The sequence below is a fragment of the Pangasianodon hypophthalmus genome, chromosome 1 (assembly GCF_027358585.1).
Source record: "Pangasianodon hypophthalmus isolate fPanHyp1 chromosome 1, fPanHyp1.pri, whole genome shotgun sequence".
NCBI classification, from domain to species: domain Eukaryota; kingdom Metazoa; phylum Chordata; class Actinopteri; order Siluriformes; family Pangasiidae; genus Pangasianodon; species Pangasianodon hypophthalmus.
The window spans coordinates 5266754-5287968 of NC_069710.1; the positions used below are offsets into that span (position 1 = coordinate 5266754).

General features: G+C 37.1%; 1 protein-coding gene across 3 annotated transcripts in view; it reads left to right on the forward strand.

Annotated features, from left to right (window-relative positions):
* The first annotated feature begins 7627 nt into the window (after positions 1-7627).
* arhgap28 (Rho GTPase activating protein 28) overlaps positions 7628-21215 on the forward strand; it is a 32851-nt gene continuing 19263 nt past the window's right edge. Inside the window, exon 1 of one of the 3 annotated variants that reach the window (XM_053233824.1) lies at positions 7628-7899. In XM_053233824.1, the coding sequence (XP_053089799.1) occupies positions 7778-7899 (122 nt within the window). In that variant the 5' untranslated portion in view covers positions 7628-7777. Of the gene's footprint in view, positions 7900-14422; positions 15122-20855; positions 21190-21215 lie in introns of those variants that run through there. The other 2 variants (XM_026914331.3, XM_053233831.1) reach the window with 2 other exon arrangements.

Below are 21215 nucleotides of genomic sequence, written 5' to 3' on the forward strand. Positions count from 1 at the left end.
TCTTTCAGTCCAGTTTCTGAGCATGGGCTAACATGATAAAATGTGTACACAGTTACGAATTAAGTAGTGTAAAGATAATGATTCGATTAATAATTTTAACTAGCACCAGATGATTTTTATGTGTGGATTCTAACAATATGTGCCCACTCCCTGGTATTCTGGAGCTCAAAAAAAAAAAAAAAAAAACTATACAAAACACCAGAGTCTGTTAAGGTCAACACCTCTTGTCCATTTTCTATAGCAGTCTATGCTTTCTGTTTACACTGGCAGCAACACAGTAAAGCTGCTGGAAGTCATTCATTTTCAAGTTGAGCTGGAGACACAGCCCGCAACAGGCCTTGACGCGATCGTTAAAAACATTATCCATGATAATCTTTCCTGATCACAGCTCCTGATCCAGTGATATTAAATTAATTTGCTTTTATAAATATAACAGTTACAACAGCCAGAAATATTTATACTTGAGTAAAGTAGAAATACTCACTTGATTCTTTCTAATTTTTTTGTATATACCACTGAAAACATGGTGGCATTCTCCTCAGGTGTGGACAAACGCTGATGTGTGAGTGTGAAAATCCCAGTCACTTCTGTGGTTTTTAAAAGTATTCCTGCCTTTTACACCAGCACTGTCCATTACCTAATCCATTCAGAATTCCCTGGTGTAGAAGAAGCACCTACTCTCAGCACCTACACAAATAATCATGTGACATAAGAAACCATTATGTATCATTATCTCAAAGAGCTAGCTGCAGACAGATAGGGCATCTTATGGAAATGAATTCAGTAATGATGGTATAGGTCAGGACAACCGCTGTTATTTCATAGCCGATCCATGTAAATTCTAACCTTTAACATTTGAATGATCAGCGTTGTTCAAGGTTAAAGAACAATATTTATTAGTGAATGAAAAAGGCTTGGATAATCAAATTTGATTGATTTATCAGTTCTGGTCTGCATGAGTGAGGAAAGCAGAAATGATTTGTCCTGAGCAATAGTGAATGTTAAGGGATTTCAGTGATTTATTAGCTAAAGCTGTGTGAAAGTTGCAGTGTCATTCAGTTCATTCATAATGCAAATGAGCTCCCTAATGGTACTGAATCCAAGACCTGAGCTTTTTTCAATGTTTAAATCATACTTGCCTCTCAGAGGAAAAAAAGAGTCTCTGTTAGTAATCTGAAGACAGTCTGATTTTGTCTATGAAGTAATAGAAACTAAATAATCTAGCAAAGACAGATAATTTCTTTGTATATAATAATGAAAACACCGAAATATCTTACTTGTCAGATAAGTGTCAGATTATTAAGAGAAAGTGAGAAGCAATATTATTATCTAGCTTCATAGATTCACATGTAAAGATAAAATGTCTCTAATGCATGCGTGTACTGAAAGGGTGGCCAGGGGTGGCCAGTGCCACCCTAGCGTGAAGCATAGCCATCCCTCTGGCCACCCAGATTTTTATGTTAACGATGTTTGGATTATTTGGAGGTATAACATCGGATTTCTTCAGTTTGTTATTAGCTACCATTACATAATGATCTTGACTTAATTAAAGATAATTTTATGTTAGATGTGCCTTTTATTGAAGCTTGTTTTAACAAAAAACTGTTGCTTAGGTGCGTACTTTTTATGTCATATAGGGATTCTATCCAGGTCATAGACAGATAAGGGTTATCATGTGTCATTGTCACGTTCTGTGGTTGCAGGTTAGTATTTTGGCCCATCCTAGATTGCCACGGCAATAAAGTCATCACCCCATTGTAAAAGGTCTGCCTATGCCCCTGCTCTAATTTATACTACATAATCCCATTATTAATGGTATAGGGTCACTTGGTGAAATGCATGTCATAGCCTGTAATGTTAAGTTGGCAGTGTTTATGGATACTCAGGATTGTCCCATGTTTATATCCCCACTGCTATGCAACCACTGTTTTTTTCCTAATGTAAGACTGGTGTGAAAGGGAAGTGAAGGGTTTGTCAGTATGACCTCTAAAGGAAACAGGCTGTTGTGGCTTATGGCATTGAGCCTGAATAGAAAGAATGGCTGTAATGCTGCACTGCCAGGCGATACTGTTCCTGGGTCACCTCACAGCTCAGCCAGCTAGAGTTTCCCACAGTTCTCTCTCACTGTTTCCAGTGCCACCTTTCTGTAGTGTCATCAGAACCGTGCTCATGAACACTGATCCTTGATCAACTAATGGAATCAAACTAAATGATTTCGATATTTATTACAGTCTATGGACTGATTTTTGATCATAGTTTGACCATTTGGGCATAATGGAGTTGATCTCTGGTTTAACAAATATAAACAGTTTGGAGTGTTCACCTAGAATTGGTGAATCTTTGCTGATATTTTGGCTATTACTTGGAGCCAAAGAGCATTTTATTCCTGAACTTTACACCAAAAGAACACATTGGATATTTATATATTATTTATAGGCCTTTTGTTCTGGAGTTATTAAGGTTTGGATTTAACCCATTCAATTCAAATGACCATCCAAACAGGTTAATATATATACATATATACATATACATATATATACATATATATATATATATATATATATATATATATATATATATATACATATATATATATATATATATATATGTGTATATAAATCTAATATATATAATAACTTTGATAATGTTAGTTGCAATTGAATCGAATTGTCAGAAGGTTATTGTCAGATATTTTTAAACCTCAGCATCTGTGGTGTTCTTGAAACCAGATGAATAATCTGTTATTTATCAAAAATTTACATGCCATGTTCAGTAAATGAAACTGTTAAGAGAGCAACCAGAGATTTATTGCATTGGTGTGTAGGATACTTGTTGTTTAAACTGACACATTTAAAGCTTTATACCAATATTAAATAAAAGAAATAGCTTCCTATATGGTTTAAAATTAAAAAGCTTTCTGAAATGTGTTTAGAAATTCCACATAATGTATAGTGACAATGCAATGAATGCAACTTTAGAAAATGGAAAATGTGCTCTCACCGTAAATCTCTTAATATTGTTTATGGATGTCTATCTTCACTTTATGACATGATCTCACATACATGTCTACTTGTTCTTAAATGATATGAATGTTTACTTAAATGATAACTATGAGGTTGTTGTCCCAGCAAATAATGGGCAGGCACAGGCAAGATTGCAACACGATCCTAGTCCAGGCTGGCATGAGGGGCTGTCCAGATGGATCTGAAATGTGTTGACAGATGCTGGAACCAGACACCAGCTCTGGGGCCACCACAAACATGTCCCCAATGTATCCCCTCTGTATCCATCACTTATTCAGGTTAGTGAAGAAACTAGCCTGTTCTAATAAAGATGAATCCATGGGCCATGGCAGGCATGTGATTGAAATCAAATCCATAGTTGTGAATAAAACATGAGTATAGCTCACAATACAGAATTAATTGACTCCTAGGGCTTTATAGGATTTATCTGACTACTGAATGACAGACTAGGTAGTGGTTTTAAATCTTTTTAGGTATCTTTTTTGAGGAGACTGTTTGTAATACTACCCACTGGTAATACCGTTTTATATTAAAACACCTATGTCCAGTAAGATTAAATTACTGCTATCATAGAAGGGTTGAGACAACAGATCAGGATAAAACACTGCAGCAGTCCTCCATCATCTATTTAATAACTATTCCATTTCAACAGGATATCTTTCTGATTCTGCACTTAACCTAATTTTATTCTTTACTGTAGTTATTTCTTCTTCCTAACACACAAACATACAGTACATTTGTTACTATTTGTCACACACATTTGTCTTACTATCCTTGTGAGGACATTAAAGTTACACAATGATGACAACAACTCTTATAAATAAATCTAAATCTAATCCTAACCTTAACCCCAGTAACCAAGAGGAAACCTGTTTCCTATCCTTACATATTCCTATCCTTTTGGGGACAACATTCACACAAATCCTGGATGGCCTGTAATATCTACTTTCTTGACCCCTAGAGATACTGGCCTACTTTCTGCATGACATTTTTCAGCCTATTGCTCAAGCTTTACTTTTTTTAAGGCCCCTATAATAAGACCTTCTTTGCAAACCTATTTCTTGTACTTAACAATACATTACTGTTACTAGATATGTACTTCTTGTGTTTCTTGGATCATTTATGACATTTCTCAAATAGCTGAATGTGCATTTGAAGAACTCCAGCTATCTATTTTTTCTTTCTTCACATTTCATCCATCTCTGTAGGGAGTAGAACATATCCTGGCTATAGTACAGTACAGCAGTGAGGATGATGACTTCCCCTAGTAAATTAAGGTGTGGGACAACTGACATCAAATATGAAAAAAACACAGTCTCTATGGTAAATTTAAAGATGACCATTTTTTCTGTTTTGACAATCTGTTTCATTATACATGGTGATTTTCCTTGTCCTTGACAAAACAAACCTTGATTCTCAGCCAAATAAATCAAATACTTCAACTACCCTGAAGACTCAACCAGAGAAAACACTGTTTCCACCACAGAAGAGCAAAATCAGTCATAGTTGTATTATTAATATTACTTTTAAAGTTATATTAATAATAGCTGGAATAGTTCTACTCTATTTGTAAATGCTGCATTGCTCTTACACACTCATATACTCATGTAAGAGTCCTGAGCGCATGAGCATGCACAGGAGAATTGGATATCTAAAACAACACATCCTCACACTGTATTAGAGTTGGAGTGTGTCTCTCTGTTCACTCCAGCTGCCCACCTAGCACCCTGCCACTCTCCTCCTCTGAGATTTCACAAGCAGTGGCAGCCTTAAACGAATTATTGTTATTATGTAACATAAACACAGGACAATTTCTTCCCAGCCATCTTGAAGATTCATTTTCTCCAGAGAGAGGGTAAATGAGCGCAGATGATTTTATTTTATTTTTTTACATTAACAGCAACAGTCATAAAAACAATTTTCCTGATAAAACATCATGTGATATCAGTATTTAATATTCACTTACTCATATAAGATCTAAGCTCCTGACATTTCAGCACTATTTGTGAAAGAGTTGTAGTTTTAAGCTAATAATAATACCTTATTATTAATAATTAAGTGTTGTGCTGTGTTCAAATTATGAAATATCATAAATACATGCATTTGCTTACACAAAAAAGGTGTTTCAGGGTGCTGTGCGTGCTCTGTAGGAAATAAATGAAGCTTGATGTCCTAACCCCTTTATTCATGTCCTCTTACTCAGAAATGTTTCATGTGTACGGACATTTGATTGGGCAGATCTATGCTTTTTTTATTTATTTATTTTTTGCTAAGAGTGCATCATACTATTCAATTCCTCAGTGTGTAATAATCTTTGTCATCACATTTGGGTATAAATAGGCCATAATGCTAAAAAAAAAAACATTTTCATCTCAGTGTTTTTTGTTTTTTGACCTGATTATTTGTAGGTCCAGCTGTGATGCTCCTGTGATGCTCAGATCAGATCAGAAAGCGTTTACGTACTTCCACTCTAAAGAAAAGATCTGACTTAGGCAAAGGTGTGCTAAAGAGTTCAACATATCTTCATTCAGGTTGTGTTAAATTGGAGATCCACTGAGTACATGCAACCTGAGACACACAATGTAGGTCAGAATGCACAAGAGACACGTGTTTGTTTCCCGCCCATGCAGGCCTGTGAGCTGCACATGACGTGATGTATGAGCCATCACACAGGAGAACAGCCTAAGGAGTGCTCTTGCTATATAAAAACTCCTGTATGTTTAAAAAAAAAAAAAAACAACACTTTTTTTGATGAAGGAGACTTAATGTATGCAAAGATAATAGGCCATTTTCAAACAGAAAATTCATTACTGAATTGAATTTTAGTAATTATATATATATATATATATATATATATATATATATATATATATATATATATATATATATAAAAATCAACACTCAGTAAGAAACAGGTAAGGTGTTTGCCATTAAATAGCGCTGACTGATAGTTATAAACCTATAAATCTATTCTTAGTGAAAGGAACAGCTACATAAAGCAACACATGGGACTTGCAAGAGAAGCAGATGTATTGGTGAATTACAAAGCGAAGACTCTGTATGGGTCACATTACACTGTATTTCCGCAGGCTCTGTGATGTTGAGAAACACCAATAATGTGTCACAACTTGCGAACTATGAGCTACAAAAATAATAATAATAAAAATAAAATAAAGTGAAATTCTGAAGTTGGGAATAACTCAGTGGTGGCCAGTCATTAATACAGTGAACCCAATCGTATCTGAGCACAACATTAGTGCATTGTGGAGCTTTTTGAACTGTAATGTGATTAACAGGCAAGCAGAGATCCCTCTTTGTCCTGATTGGATGTTGGTCCACATCATTTGTTTTTTTATGCATTTTCAGGGCCTGGAGCTCCATCCCCTCTAGATGAAGATTTTATTGACATCCGTAAGTATGTAAGGAGAAACTTGACAAGTATTGCAAAAAGCACTTTGACTTAAAAGTTATAGAAGTATGTGTGATGTGCTTAGCAATTCTGGTGCTAATTTGTGGGTTGGTGCCGTATTTTTGATACTCCTCTGAGAAGTTAGTGGTTGTCTGCTACACTGATGTCATGGGTGGGACATTGCTAGCACAGGTACAATGCTGTTTAATAGGAGGGTAAAAAATCTGTGCTCTCAAAGATAAGTGATAACGATCATTCACTGTTCAGTCCTAAAAGTAAAAGAGTAAAAGCATCTTTTCTGACTCAGCATTTTCCAGTGTCATATAAATTCGATGTCATATAAACGAGAAATCTGGCATAGAACTAGTGAAGACAGCAAGCACTGAGCTCTACAATTTAATGCAACTGTTTGTCACACTTGCGTTGAGTTACGACAGAGACTCGGCTCGGCTAGTCAGCGACCTGTAAGATGACAAGCACGATGGCACTGATGGTGATGTTAACATGAAAGTTGAAGCTTTGGAGCTCTGTATTTGAGCAGCGTGTACAGATAAGGAGGTTTGAGAGCTGGACAGGATAAAGAACTAAAGCGCTGCTGCATCGCTCTTTAGATAGAGAGCTAAATTAGCTCCACTATCAGGGGGTAGTCAGATAGCATTATGGGTAATGTAGGAAACTGGTAGCCGAAGTGAAAAGACAAGAAAAGGAAGTTTTAAGTAGAAAAAAATAAAGTCAACTGAGGATTTCCTTACAAAAGAACTCTTTTGAAGTGTACTGAGGATCAGATTATTAAGATTAATTATAAAGATTAATGTACAGGGGACATTTTTCCTTTCACAACTGGGCCAGGAATTCAAAAACGAATACCTCAGTGAATTCCTGTCCAAAACCCAAAATTAACATTTCAGTGATGTACACATGAGTACTAACGACCTAAAGAAAACAACAATCCAATGTTTTCCCCACTCATACCCTCGTTATTAATATTATCCTACTCCACATTTGGAATAATCGGCTACTTGACATGGCGACCGTTAAGCTGCTGGAACGCACGCGCCGCTTTTGAACCACTGCCTCAGTGAGAATGCCTCTTATTCAAAGCAGACAATGAGATTTTAATTTATGCAAGCAAGCCGCTCTCTGATTGGTCGCGACGGCGCAGCGCCTCCTCGCTTCCTGCCAGTGGCGTCTGATTACACCATGAGCACGCGCATGAGGGCTGTAATCAACACCAGTATTTACTTTTTGGAGAAGTGAAGAGTGGAGCTCTGGATATGAGAGTGTGAGCTGCAGATCTCTCTGCTCTGCGCTGATCTGAGCCTTTCAACCTGCTTCTAACCTATCCATGGATTTAAAAGAGTCGGGAAGCGTCGTTTTAACCGCCTACCATTCATTCACTGCCTCAAGGATACATTTGGTGGATGAGAGCTATGAGCCCTTCACATCCACACAGTCTTCTGCTAGCAGGTAAAAGAAACACCATGCAGTTCCATCAGATGCACTGTTCTTTATATTATCTATCCAAGTCATGCACAAGGTACGTTTATATGCTTGTACCTATGCAGAGCTGTCTTTTGCAACAATGCCAAATTGTAGGCAAAACACACACACACACACACACACACACACACACACACAGAGTTGTGTTAAGTCAGTTAATGGCTGATTGTTTTCAGGTCCTTAGTATGCATGTACACCATTTGAAATTGCTGTTTTGTTTTGTTTTTTTGTCTATTTTTTTTGTCTGTTTGTTTTTTGTTTTTTGATATTCCTTAGTGTACACATGATTTAAATATTGTTTCTGTTGTTTTTGGTTAGTCTTTAGGCCAGTGGATATGAAGTAAATATTCCTTTGGAATTGGCACAATGGTTTAAAGGTGAAGTCAAAACACATTTTGTACTATTTGGCAGGTTTACATACTGACAGCTGTCAGTAAAATATCTGTTCAGAGACCTCAAGCTCTGTAAATGCAAACAAACAAACAAACAAATAAATAAATAATAATAATAATATAATAATAATAATTGAGAGAGAGCGAGAGAGCGAAATGATGTGGATCAATGTTCAAACTATGAAAAATGTAGAAAGCTTTCCCACCTGCATGAATACCGTGCTCAGAATAGAGTCGTGTTCGCTTTGTTATCAGGAAGAACAAGAATAATGCACTAAACTACATTTTTTCATCATTAGGACCTGCAGTGTTGCCTTTTTGGCATGATAATTTTGCATAGGCAGTCTAGGTTATAGAAACCCCCCAAAATGACAAAACTCATTAATATTAATAATGCTCTCTAATTATACACTATACCTTAATGTTGGCTAGTCTGTATTAATGTCCTATTCTGTACATACACTCTAAGAGGACAAAAAAATTAATACTACACTGTACTGTGGTAAGGTCCACTAATGATACATCTTTTGTAATTTATTGTGTATATTTCACCCAGAAATGTGGATATAGTGAATGATTTAAGGAACACCTAAAGTGGACTGTAATTAGTTTCTAGAGTAAAGCATTAAAGATACACAACATGCACCATTCAAGATCAAAGATACATACATAAAGGTACAAAAGTGGTAAGACAGAAAGGTGCAGGTCAGTCCCTTTTTCCGAGAGTGTACAAGCTCTGTAGAATGAGTCTAGGGTTGTATGATGTATTGTTGAACTTTTGTCACAATGTTGAATTTGTGAAATTCTTGCACAAGACTGCAGCATGACTTTTTGCCCTCTAACCAATGAATAATCATCATGACCAATATCAGATGCATCAGTGTGTGTTTTATTGAACCACAGCATTTCCGTGACACAGTGTATGACGTTAAAAAAAATATACTTAAATAGACCTATTTTCAACCAGGCCAGTTAACAGTATGTGTCATTATAATCACAATATATTACATATATATTCTATATACAGACCTCTCGAAAAGTATTGGAACGGCAAGGCCAGTTCATTTTTTGTTTTCGCTATACACTGTAGACATTGGGGTTTCAGATCAAAAGACAGATTTAAATCAGAATTTCAGCTTTCATTTCCTGATATTTACATCTAGATGTGGTAAACAACTTAGAACATGCCACCTTTGGTAGCAGACCACCCAATTTTTAGGTGAGCAAAAGTATAGGAACAGATAGTCTTAAAGTAAATAACACTTAATATTTGGTTGCACATCCATTGCGTGCAGTAACTGCATCAAGCCGGTGACCCACTTACATCACCGAACTGTTGCATTCTTCTTTAGTGATACTCTTTGAGGCTTGTACCGCAGCTTCTTTCAGTTGTTGTTTGTTTTGTGGGGTTCTCCCTTCAGTCTCCTCTTCAGGAGCTGAAATGCATGCTCAGTTGGGTTAAGGGCTGGTGATTGACTTGGCCAGGCTAACCCGATTTTTCCGCCTGATTAAGGCGTTTGTTGTGTTTGAGGATTGGGTCATTGTCTTGCTGCATGATGAAGTTCCTCCCAATTAGACTAGATTAGATGCATTTCTCTGTAAATTGGCAGACAGAATGTTTCTGTAGACTTCGGAATTCATTTTGCTGCTACCATCATGAGTGACATCATCAGTAAAGGTTAGTGAGCCCATACCAGAAGCAGCCAAGCAAGCTCAAGCCATGACACTACCTAGGGTTAGGGTTAGCCTACCACACTACTTGACCGCAGTACTTGAGCTCATGTTTTGGATCATGAGCAGATCCATTCTTTCTCCACACTTTGGCCTTTCCATCACTTTGGTAGAGGTTAATCTTGGTTTCAGAACTTTTGTGGCTTATCTCTGAATTTCTTTGCGAATTCTAATCTGTTCAAATTCTTACTGCTAATGAGTGGTTTGCATCTTGTGGTATGGTGTCTATTTCTGCTTTTGAAGTCTTCTTTGAACGGTGGATTGTGATACCTTCACCTCTGCCCTGTGGAGGTTGTAGGTGATGTCACTGACTGTTGTTTTTGGGTTTTCTTCACAGATCTCACAATATTTCTGTCTTCAACTGCTATTGTTTTCCTTGACCGACCTGTTCGATGTCTAGTTGTTAGTACACCAGTGTTGTTTTTTTTTCCCCCCCAGGACATTCCAAATTCTTGTATTGGCTAAGCCCAATGCTTGTGCAACGGCTCTGATTGATTTTCCCTCTTTTGTCAGCTATGCTTTTCTCCCATAGACAGCTCCCTGGTCTTCATGCTGGTTTATCCTTTTTAACAACAAATGCAGTGTTCACAGGTGAAACCCAGGGCTCAAACCAAGAATAGACACGCAGAGTTATTAATTGTTTAAACAATCAATCTAACAGGGCACACCAGGACAACAAGAAACACCTATCAGTCACATGTACCAGTATATTTGATCACTTAAAAAACAGGTAGGTTCAAACAAAAGGTGCCATGTTCTAAGTTGTTTAACACATCTAGAGGAAAGTATTAGGAAATGAAAGCTGAAATTCTGATCTGTCGTCTCATATTCATCTTTTGATCTCATAGCCATGTGTAGCAGTCTATAGCAAAAAAACAAAAAGAAATAAATATACAAAAAACTGTTTTTTTTTCCTTTCTGTCTTTTTTCCTCTTGTGATTGATTTTGTCTTTTTTTCCCCCAAAGCTTAACATAATTGAGGTTGTTGGCTGATTCCACTGATTACTTCAATAAATTTTCTAGATGACTGCCATAGCTCAGAAGTGAATCACCGGCTGTTAAGCATTCACACATCTACTTTGAACCCTTATCTCTTAGAATGTACAGTTCTCTATTTCCAGACAGCACATCTCTTAGAAATGTGGTCCCTGAATTATTTCACGTGTCCAAAATATAATGCCCTCACTGTACTCAAACACTGCTTCCTAGTCAGTGCCATATTCATAAACTCAGGGCAGGTGTTTCAAAAACACTACCAAAAATCACACACTGACTAATCTGTATTGTTGATGAAAACAACAAGATTGTGTCCTATCAACAGTTTTTTTTTAAATACTAGCCAGAAATGGCAGTCTGTCCAGAAGCTAAAGCATAGCCACTAATCCAGGATGGTAACTAACAAATATAGTTAATGCATCAGCAAAAAATCATGGTTAAAACCTAATCAGGTTTATTGATCTAATATTATTTTAAGCAATATGTAGGTTGAAGCTATCAATAAAGCATGTGCTCTTTTAGTGCTTCTATACAATGGATTTGAATGTTAAATACTCATCATGGGTCAAGACAAAAGGATAACTTCAGCAAAGATCTCATCTCTCCTTACACGCACACAAACGCACGTGCACGCACACATGCACATACACACACTCGCACACAGTTAAGCACTTTGTATTATTGCAGCCCATGAATATAGGCCTGGAAGTGTGTTGGTGTCTGCCCTTGTGGTGCACCATTCTGTGCACATCTCCACACCCTGATTGCCCTTGTCCTCTTTGCATCTCATCAGGGAATGATGTAAGTGCAGAGTGGCGAGTGGTGACAGGGTACACTGTCTTGCTTGCTTTTTTTGTTCCCTGTGTCCTCTTTTCTCTCTTTCTCACCATACTGTGCTCTCATCTGTGTCTCATCACTAACAGCTTAGGTTTATATCACATCACTGACAGCTTGTATCTGTGATTCACAACGCTGAGTGGATTTAAACGTCCTTAAATAAAATGGTGAACTGTATTTTTGTGCTTGTTCAAATTTCCAAATTCTACACCATTATAGCAGCATTTTTGTGTTAGTTTCATAAAGATTTTGTTTACATTCATCACATCATTCCTGACATGCTTTAGTTCCTTGATTCATTAAAGATTTCTTGCTTTCTTTCTCACATGATTTTTTTTTTTACGTTCTTTCTTGATTTATTGCTTGATTTTGTCTTACTTGCCCTCTTATTTGATTTCTTGCTTATTTGCTTTTTTCTTCATTTAATTCTTGCTTGATTTTTCTTTCTTTCTTTTTTAATCTTTCTTTCTTTCTTTCTTTCTTGCTTGATTTTTCTTTCATTCTTTTTTAATCTTTCTTTCTTTCTTGCTTGATTTTTCTTTCATTCTTTTTTCTTGCTTGATTTCTTTCTTGCTTTCTTGCTTTCATTCTTTGTTTTCTTGGTTGCTTTTTTTCATGCTTGCTTTCTTTTTTACTTGCTTTTTTGCTTGCTTGATCTTTCTTATTCTAAAATTATTATTACTCTATCTTCAGCCTAACCAGCTGATGCAGATAAATCAAACATAGGCTTGTCTTAAAATATGTACATTACACAGTACATAGCCAGTTTACCTGTGGGATAGGAATTTCTTGACAGGAGATCTTCTGAAACCTGCTTTTCATATATTATCATATATCTAATATTATTCCACCTTGTCCCCAGTTTTCACAAGTGTACTCTTGTACGTATATTATGTGCTTTAATAATCCTAGGATGAATTTCTTGCTGTCTGTTTTTTTTTTTTTTCTGTGTTGATGGTGATCCAGGAGCAGAAAATAAAGTTCTGTTATTTTCTCCCTATACATTAGAGTATATAGACGTAATTATTGTGCATTTTTTGTACTTTGTGCCAAATGTCTTGTGCAGATTATGGTCAGTGATGTTTGTTGGTGAGTTTAGTCTATTAATTGCTAAAGAATTAATTAAAAGTCTTCAAATGGCTAGTCCAGATTCTTAATAGTTAAGAAGTGACCTAATCTCTGTAAATAAACATCCATTAACAATAAGCCCTTATCTCAGAATGTGTAACGCATACAGAGGTGACTCCTGCAAGACTGTGATTGTGTTGACGTTAACTTTTAGAGGTAGTGCAAGCATTTGGGTCACGAGCAGGATTATTTTCAAAGCTATGCTCTATTGAGTCTTGTCTCGCACACAAAGGCAACTGCTGGTGCTTGGATTCTCAGAAGGCGGCTTTTGTAATTTGTCAAAGAAAGTAATACCCTCCCAGTACAGTGTAGTCATTTGTACCGTTTACTTCATGTTTCCATACACTTGAGGTCAGCTGTGGGCTTCCACACCTGAGCATAAACATGCAACCTCATTAATGGAGATCAATCTCCTTGGATTTGCGTTTTAATAATCAGCCACTATTGAAGATGTGCTAGGGTTGGAACTAAGATATGCAAAGTACCAGACATATGCTAGGAGGGTTGGACAACCATGCCCTGTGTTATTGGGAGTTCTGGCATTTAAATCATGACAGCATTATGTACTACTTAAAAGATAAAGGTGCCTTTCTTCGATTATTTTTGCTTAATTATGTTATGGGTAATTACGTCATAGTGTACTCATGCAAGTATGGAAGCCCAGATGGCAAGAAGTGAAAAAAATGTTGAAGTGATATGTTGTTTTTTCTACTTAGTACATCGAAATAATGAGATATTATCTCATTAATTTGTTTCGTTAGTGACTGCTGTGACTATCGTGGAATTCCATCAGTTTAAGTGTTAGGAGTCAACACCATGACAGCACCATGGATTAACAACCATTAGATGTAAATGTGTGTCTACTGAAGTCTACTAAAGCAACCTGTTTACTTATTACCTGGGAAACAGCATACAGAATAACAATTATAAGCTAATATTCAATAAATTAGTTTTATTGATATACTATGGGGTATTAAATATTAACTTGAAACAAGGAGATGTGTTGGAATGACGAGATAATAACTCAGAATAATGAGTTATGTCTAAATAACGCAATATTAAGTAAACATAATGACTTAGTATGCGGTTGATGATATATGAATTAATGAGATATTAAGTTAAAATATCAATATTAAGTTGGGGTCCCTGGAGGACTAGTGGTTAGGGCTTGGCGCTCTCACCGCCATGTTCCGGGTTCGATTCCCGGCCAGGGAACCAACCCCAGCCACTGGCGTTGCACAAGATAGTGCACTGTTCTCTGCTTGCCGGTCCCAAGCCTGCAGAAAACTGGGGAGGGTTGCGACAGGAAGGGCATCTGGCATAAAAACTGTGCCAAATCAAATATGCGGACCAATAAGCCATTGTGACGACCCCTAACAGGAGCAGCCGAAAGAACAACAACAATAAGATATTAAGTCGAAATAAGGACATCATAGGTTCAGGCATTCCTTAATGGAAGACCTGTGTGTTTGTTTTGTTGTTGAGTATTTCACACTGCACTATTTGTGAACGTAGCCTATTAAATGTGCACTTGTTAGTCTGGAACGCAGCACAGGAGAGGAAGCAAGAGAAGGTCAATGCTGGCTGTTTGAAGGGCCAATATCTTTGCTGTGAACTGAGATGTGACACTGTATGCAAAATCCACAGAATTTAGTTTCAGAACACCCATAATGTCAAACCCATAATGTGTGAATGAAAATCCTACATAGTCCCTAAGTCACTCTGACTTAATTTTCAAATGAAGCCAATAAATTCTGAATGGCGCTGATTTGTAAAATAAGTGAAAAGCAGTGGAAACTTCACATTCTCTGTGTGTTGGTTTTGGCAAAAAGCCTATCACACTAAAGTACAATAAATGGCCAAACCTGCATGCTGGGTTTTACGCTCAGAGATTATTACCTCATGTGAGTTAAACGCAAAAGGAAATAGCTCCAGAATGTGCTGCTTTTCAATGGTGCTGCTCTGCCACATTCCAGAGTGCATGCAAGGTAGAAAGCAAGTGCTCTAACTGAAACTTGCTCAGTCTTCTTCTATACAGCCATGAGAAAAGGAGGTCAGTATTTACGGCACGCTCATATGGAGAAAGAGCCTCCTACAATGCACAGGTAAACGTTATTAATCACCAGTCTCCCCAATTGTGTCAGAGAACTCTTACAAAGGGCAGTGCTAGAAGAATTTTGCTTAGGGAGTCCTTTTAACCCAGGAGTTGCTTAGATAAGGAATTATGCTGAATCCTAGTTAAGATCTTGACAGTTTAACTTTGTTTTATTAGGTGTTGCTAAAATTTATTTGCTTCTGATAAGGAAAATGCCATTATGCCATTATTCACAGACTTTGAAGCTTTTATGATTTTTTCATGGTATGTATATTTGCTTTGTAGGCCAGTAAGCACTATGTTAATTCATGTAAATGGGGCAATCTGAGATATAACGTTCACATGATAAGTAGTGATTTTGACTGAAGGTTGTTCACTCTGATAAAAACCTTTCATGTTGCTCTTCCTTCTGTTAAAATATTCACTCAGAATGTTTGCACAAAAGCTCATATTCTAGTTTCAGTGGAGTTGTGTTAATGTCTGGATATATAGACAGCAGTATTGAATTAGAAATGGACAGGATTACACAAGGTTTTGTTCAAATGTTTGTTTAAAAATGCTTGGGAGGAGTTTCGAAGAATTGGGCATAAAGGTTAAGAGTATTATTTTGCAGCTATCTTGCATAACCCGAAGCATGACCAGGGGTTAATTTGACTGTTACTTTTTTTTTTTTTTCTTTTTTTTTTTTCCTTTGGAATGTGCATTGTTGTAGACTAGAAAATTAATCATTAACACAAGATTTGATAACCTTGTCAAGAACGCAATTACTAAGCATGCAGTTAATTGTGCTATTCTTTGTGTGAATGATAATTTGGTTTTTTGGCTAACTAAAACCACAGGCACTGTGTTGCAAATTGGCAACAAGCTGTATTGAGGATACAGAATTTGCATAGTAAATGTGTGGAGTTGGTGTCTCTGCATGGAAGTGTGTGTGTGAACATGAGAGAGAATAGGTTTATAAATGTCAAGTACTTTTGCTTTAGTGTTAATGTTTAGTGTTAATACATAACTTCAAAATGTAAAAAAAAAAATGCTTTCTCTAATGAACTCCAGGCATAAACATAGGAATTCTGGTTCCAGCTATGAATTAGATTGTGTATTTTGTTATTGTGTTATTATTGGTTTATCTTGTGATACTGTTTTGATGGTTAGAATTATCATGTTTAGAGGGAATCTTGGGACTTTTATAGCTTTTAACATTTATTAGATATAGATTAAATGAGAGATCTGGACAGTAGGGGTGGGCAATATGGGACAAAATATCATATCACAGTGCACGAAGAATTTTTTACAATCCACGCTATTTAGATTTGCTAACAGAGTGCCTGCAGAAAACTAGTGCTGCAACAAAAAAATGTCAAAAATGACATCTTAAGTCTGAAAACAACTTGCACAAGCAAGAGTGCTGATGTATTGAATATCAGCACGGCTGTGAGCTGGCTGTAGGCACGAGCTCGCAGGTAATCATAGCCGTGCTGATCTTCACTACAACAGCACTCTTGCTCGTGTGATATTGCTTTTATTCAACATTTCTATAAACAAGAAATTAATATCAGGTAACGGACTTTTCAGACACGTTATGGCCAAATATCTTGCTTATTTTCGCTCCGTTAATGGAAATAGTTCAGAAAGAAATCACAGCTGGATAGAGTGTTGCATGTTGCCATGCCAACGCACAGACTGACTGACAGTCCGCAGTAAGTGTAGTAACGTTGTCAACGTAACAAACTGTTGCTAGAAGTGAAATGTAATGTGGTGAACACAGACAAGTGGAGTGATACAAGCAGTGAAATGTACCAGTGCTGTTATAAATGCAGTCAAATTAGTGGACCGGACCGGAACAATTAACTGTTGTGTTATACAATATACAGTACAGTATGAAAACAATACAGTAAAACAAACAAACAAAAATGTTAATCTCTAATGTCATTGCAAATAACAGTGGCACCAGTCTGTATGACACACAGTCAACTCCAGAATTATTGGCACCCCTGGATAAGATGGGTGTAAAAAAAAAAAAAGAAAAGGCTATAAAAATGTATTTGTGCTTAATAAGCTTAATCCCACACTGACAATATGAGAGGAATCTAACTTAAAAAAAGCTTACTAACAAAGTGCAACTAAAGCATGTTCACATTTATATTATATTTTATTTTTATTATTATTTTTTTTTAACCTGATTAAGCAGATTTCCTAAACACAGAGGCCAAATTCCCCTAATTATTCAACATGGGGAAGATAGTTATTGCACAATGACTTGTGGGAAAAAACCCACAACAAAACAAACAAACAAAAAACTACACACCTGAAAACGCACGTGTAGAAGTTTAAAACACTGTGAGCTGTAATGAAACTGCTTAGAAGAGGATACAAGTGTATTTGCCCAAGTGCACTGTGAAGAGCGTGGTTAGGGAGGCAAAAACATTCTCCAGAGATCACCATCAAGAAAATCTTGCTATCTTTGTTGGGAAGATACAGCTGGGTCATGGTTGGATCTTTCAGCGGGACATATTCGAAAAATATGTCCAAATCCACACAAAATTTGTTCAATGACAGAATCAAGGAGTGTCTCAGGTCCCTTACTCTGTATTCTCCAATCTCGTCTATCATTATCGGAGTCTCAGTGTTGTGATGTTGGCCCAAAGTGCTAAATGCAGGGTGCCAATAATTGTGACACATGTTTTTGTGGAAAAATATAAAAAAAAATACATGTACTTCTTCAATTAAAGGTAAGATTTCTTTCATAATTTCAGTGTGAGATTAGCTTATTTACCACAAAGTCATTTTTTCATCACTTTTTTTATTTTATTTTTTTTTTTTTTAGCAAGAGTGCCAATAATTCTAGAGATGACTCCAAGGACTGATAACATCTCAGAAAATTGTATTGTGATGCACTTTATCATGACATTAATAGTATATTGTTGTATTGCTCAGCCCTGGTGGGTAAAAGGTTATTTTTAATGGAATGTCTCAGTGGACATTGTGAAGAAACAACGCTCTTTGGAACACAGAACTCTCCAAAGGGAAATTTTCTGAATTATATATTTAAACATGTACTTCTGCTGCTAGAAATGAGTTCCACTTCTTTACCCAGTCACATCCAAACTTTACCATACCTTCATGGGAAGTTCTCATGTACTATGTGGTATAGTGGTGAATTTGCATAGTAAAGCCATAGATTGGCACGGCAATCTTTCCTATGTCCATGCCCAAACAGGAAGTATCAGAGACAGTGTAGTTCCTCTCTATAATGTTAGTAAAAATGACCATAGAGTTTGTCTTGCTTGGGTTGTTTCAATACCAGGAAAGTCCTTTTAGCTTTGAAATTAAGTAACACTGAAGGAATTCATGACCATAAAGATAATGTCCTCCAGACACTGGTTATCTGTCTTTTAAAAGACCGAACGAATGGTGTTGAAATGAAGCTTTTTAAAGGTATAAACATGTACATATCTGATAAAGAAAATGCAGTTGACGATGAAGCATTTCACAGTGACAAGCTGGTTAACAAAGCCGTGTTTATGGTGGCTTTGACTTCAGCTCATGGGATCGGAGTTTAAAGCTTATTGAGGTTAAAAAACCCATTAGTCACCAGCTGACTACTATTGCTCATATCAACCACAAGGGTTCATATGTTTTTTATGACCAGGCAGGACACTGAAGCCTAAAAGACAACTTGGCTCGTCATTACTGTTCCATCATTGTGTAATGAGTTATTAGTGTTGTATGCAGAATTCTTCATAACCCTGTCAGAGATATTAATCATCTTGAGGCCCAGCTGCACTTGATTGCTGTATTGCTGTATTGTATTGATCTGTATTTTAGGGCATCCTGCCTTTACGTCATTTTTGAGCAATACTCTCACAGTGCCTGCCTAATGCTCCAGCCCTAATGAGCAAAAGCCAGTTTATAGTATAACAGGCATGGTAGCTATATTTATTCAGTGTAGCCTGTCATTAGAGGTTTCCCCATCCCAGCACTATAAACGCCACTTGTCTCCCTTTGCAGAACCATGTGGGGTGTGTGATTTGAATTGGCAAATATTATGAACTCCCTGATTGTGGATTTAAATGTGCTTACTGTTTTGTGATCTGTTATTTCTATCTATATATCTGAGTCTAAACAGCAGTCTTGTTCAATAAGTGATGCACTTACAAATAAATAAAACTCTACTTTCTGTTGGCCAAATAAGCTTTTAGAGGTGTAGACAGCTCTAAAAGTGCTTTTTGAAATATTCAAGACTATAGACTAATGCTCAAATGAGTCATAAGAATGTTGCTTTTAAATGCAATGTGAAGATTTACTCAGAATAAAGTTTAAAATAATTGGATAAGATTGTATAAGATTATATACTCATCTTAAGTCACAATCCCTCTGAATGTTGTATATGCAGTCACACTATTAAGACTTGTAATGACTATTTACTCTAGCCAGACAACCTGCATAGTAAAATCATGTAAGTCCAGTGTGTTTTAGTCGTCATTATGGCCCATTGCCGATGCCCTCCATTTCCCACTTAGTGGAACCTAGAGCAGTCTTGTTTGAGTTCTTTAAGGCATCTTTATGAAACATGTGTTTCTTATTTTAGCTGAAGTCTAGTTGGGGGGTGGTTGACATACCTTTCTGATAAAATCATCATGAACTCTTGCTTTCATTCATGCTTCTGAAAATAGTTGAGAAGCTTTGTATAACGAATCAGCATTTCCGCATTTGAGCATTTCGCAGGGGCGTGCCGCGGTCAGCAGTTTGGCACTCTATTGTGATTTTATCAGCACTGAACTGGATGCCCATTTTAATCAATATGGAAGATGGAAAATGTTTTAGTCGATTAAATAAATGGCCGGAGAGGCCATATGGACATTGATGAAGCACTTGGAAATGTTTTCCAGTCAAGGCAGAGTGTTTGAAACCTCCTTTCGTTGACTTTCTTGAAAAGTTGCTCAAAGACAAAAGTTTTGCATACATGTTGCTTTTGGATGGTGGCCTTGGCAGCACTGCTCCTGTGTTTACATTCTTGCAGGAATTAGGTCATGATTTTTTGAGGGATCTTCAGCTTTCCTCTCTGGTTGAAGCAGCCTCACACTAGTACCACATTTCCAGTTTAGTTCTCCTTCCTTGCTGAGCTATGGAATCTGTTTTGCCAAAATGACATTTGGCTGTGTTTTTTTAGACATCTATCACAAGTTTATTTGTTAATCTAGTTCCGTGTAGAGTTTTTTTTCTGGAAAAGGGGATACGTACTGTGCATGCAAGTTTTATGTCAGGGCACATATCATTCTGTATGCAAAACACCTTTTGCAGTGCAAAATTTCCGGAAGCTAGGTCCTTATATTTCGTACTTTTTAATGGAACATTTTTTCTACATTTGTTTGTTAGGTATGTCTGTAAGAGGTTTGTTTTGAAATGAAAGTGAGTGTTGATATGAATGGTTTTGGTGATTAACCACATATGGGACTGGTTTTCCAAAATTACACCCATTTCACTGCTCCAGCTCAGAGAACACCTCTTCACATCCAAACTATCCTCACTTTCTAGTCTCACTATGAAGGGTTCAAGAGACCACTTAGCATAAACAGTGAAGACAACAGGCATTTAACTCTTTCCCTCTAAAGGGAAATGGTGGGGCTATAAAGATTAAAGCAGGGAGTGGCTTCTAGCAGAGCCGGAGAGAGAGAGAGAGAGAGAACAGGACAGGATGGGGTAAAGGGAGAGGGAGGGGTGGACCAACGAGAAGGAGAGAACCACAGAGGGGGCAGGGAAGGAAGAAATGCGTGTGCTGGAAAGTTGTTCGCCTCCCATGGAGTGGGATGGATAGATGGAGAGAGGTATGTGGGAGGGGAGATGAGTTTAGGTTACACACAGGGTTCCTGCTGTCACAGGAGGAAATCCTGAGACTGGGTCAGTTGAGCCTCATCGTATCGGTTTCTGTTCCTCTCTCTCTCTTTTTGTTTTGCTCTCTTTCTGTCCCTCTTTGTGTTTTAAGTGGCTTTGTTTTTATGATCTACATCTCGGATCAGAGCAGACTACTCCACTCTAATGCCCTTCCCTGTCCTCCACAGCTGGATGAGACACTGAAAGGTAATCTGCGTTTTCCACTCAGACAT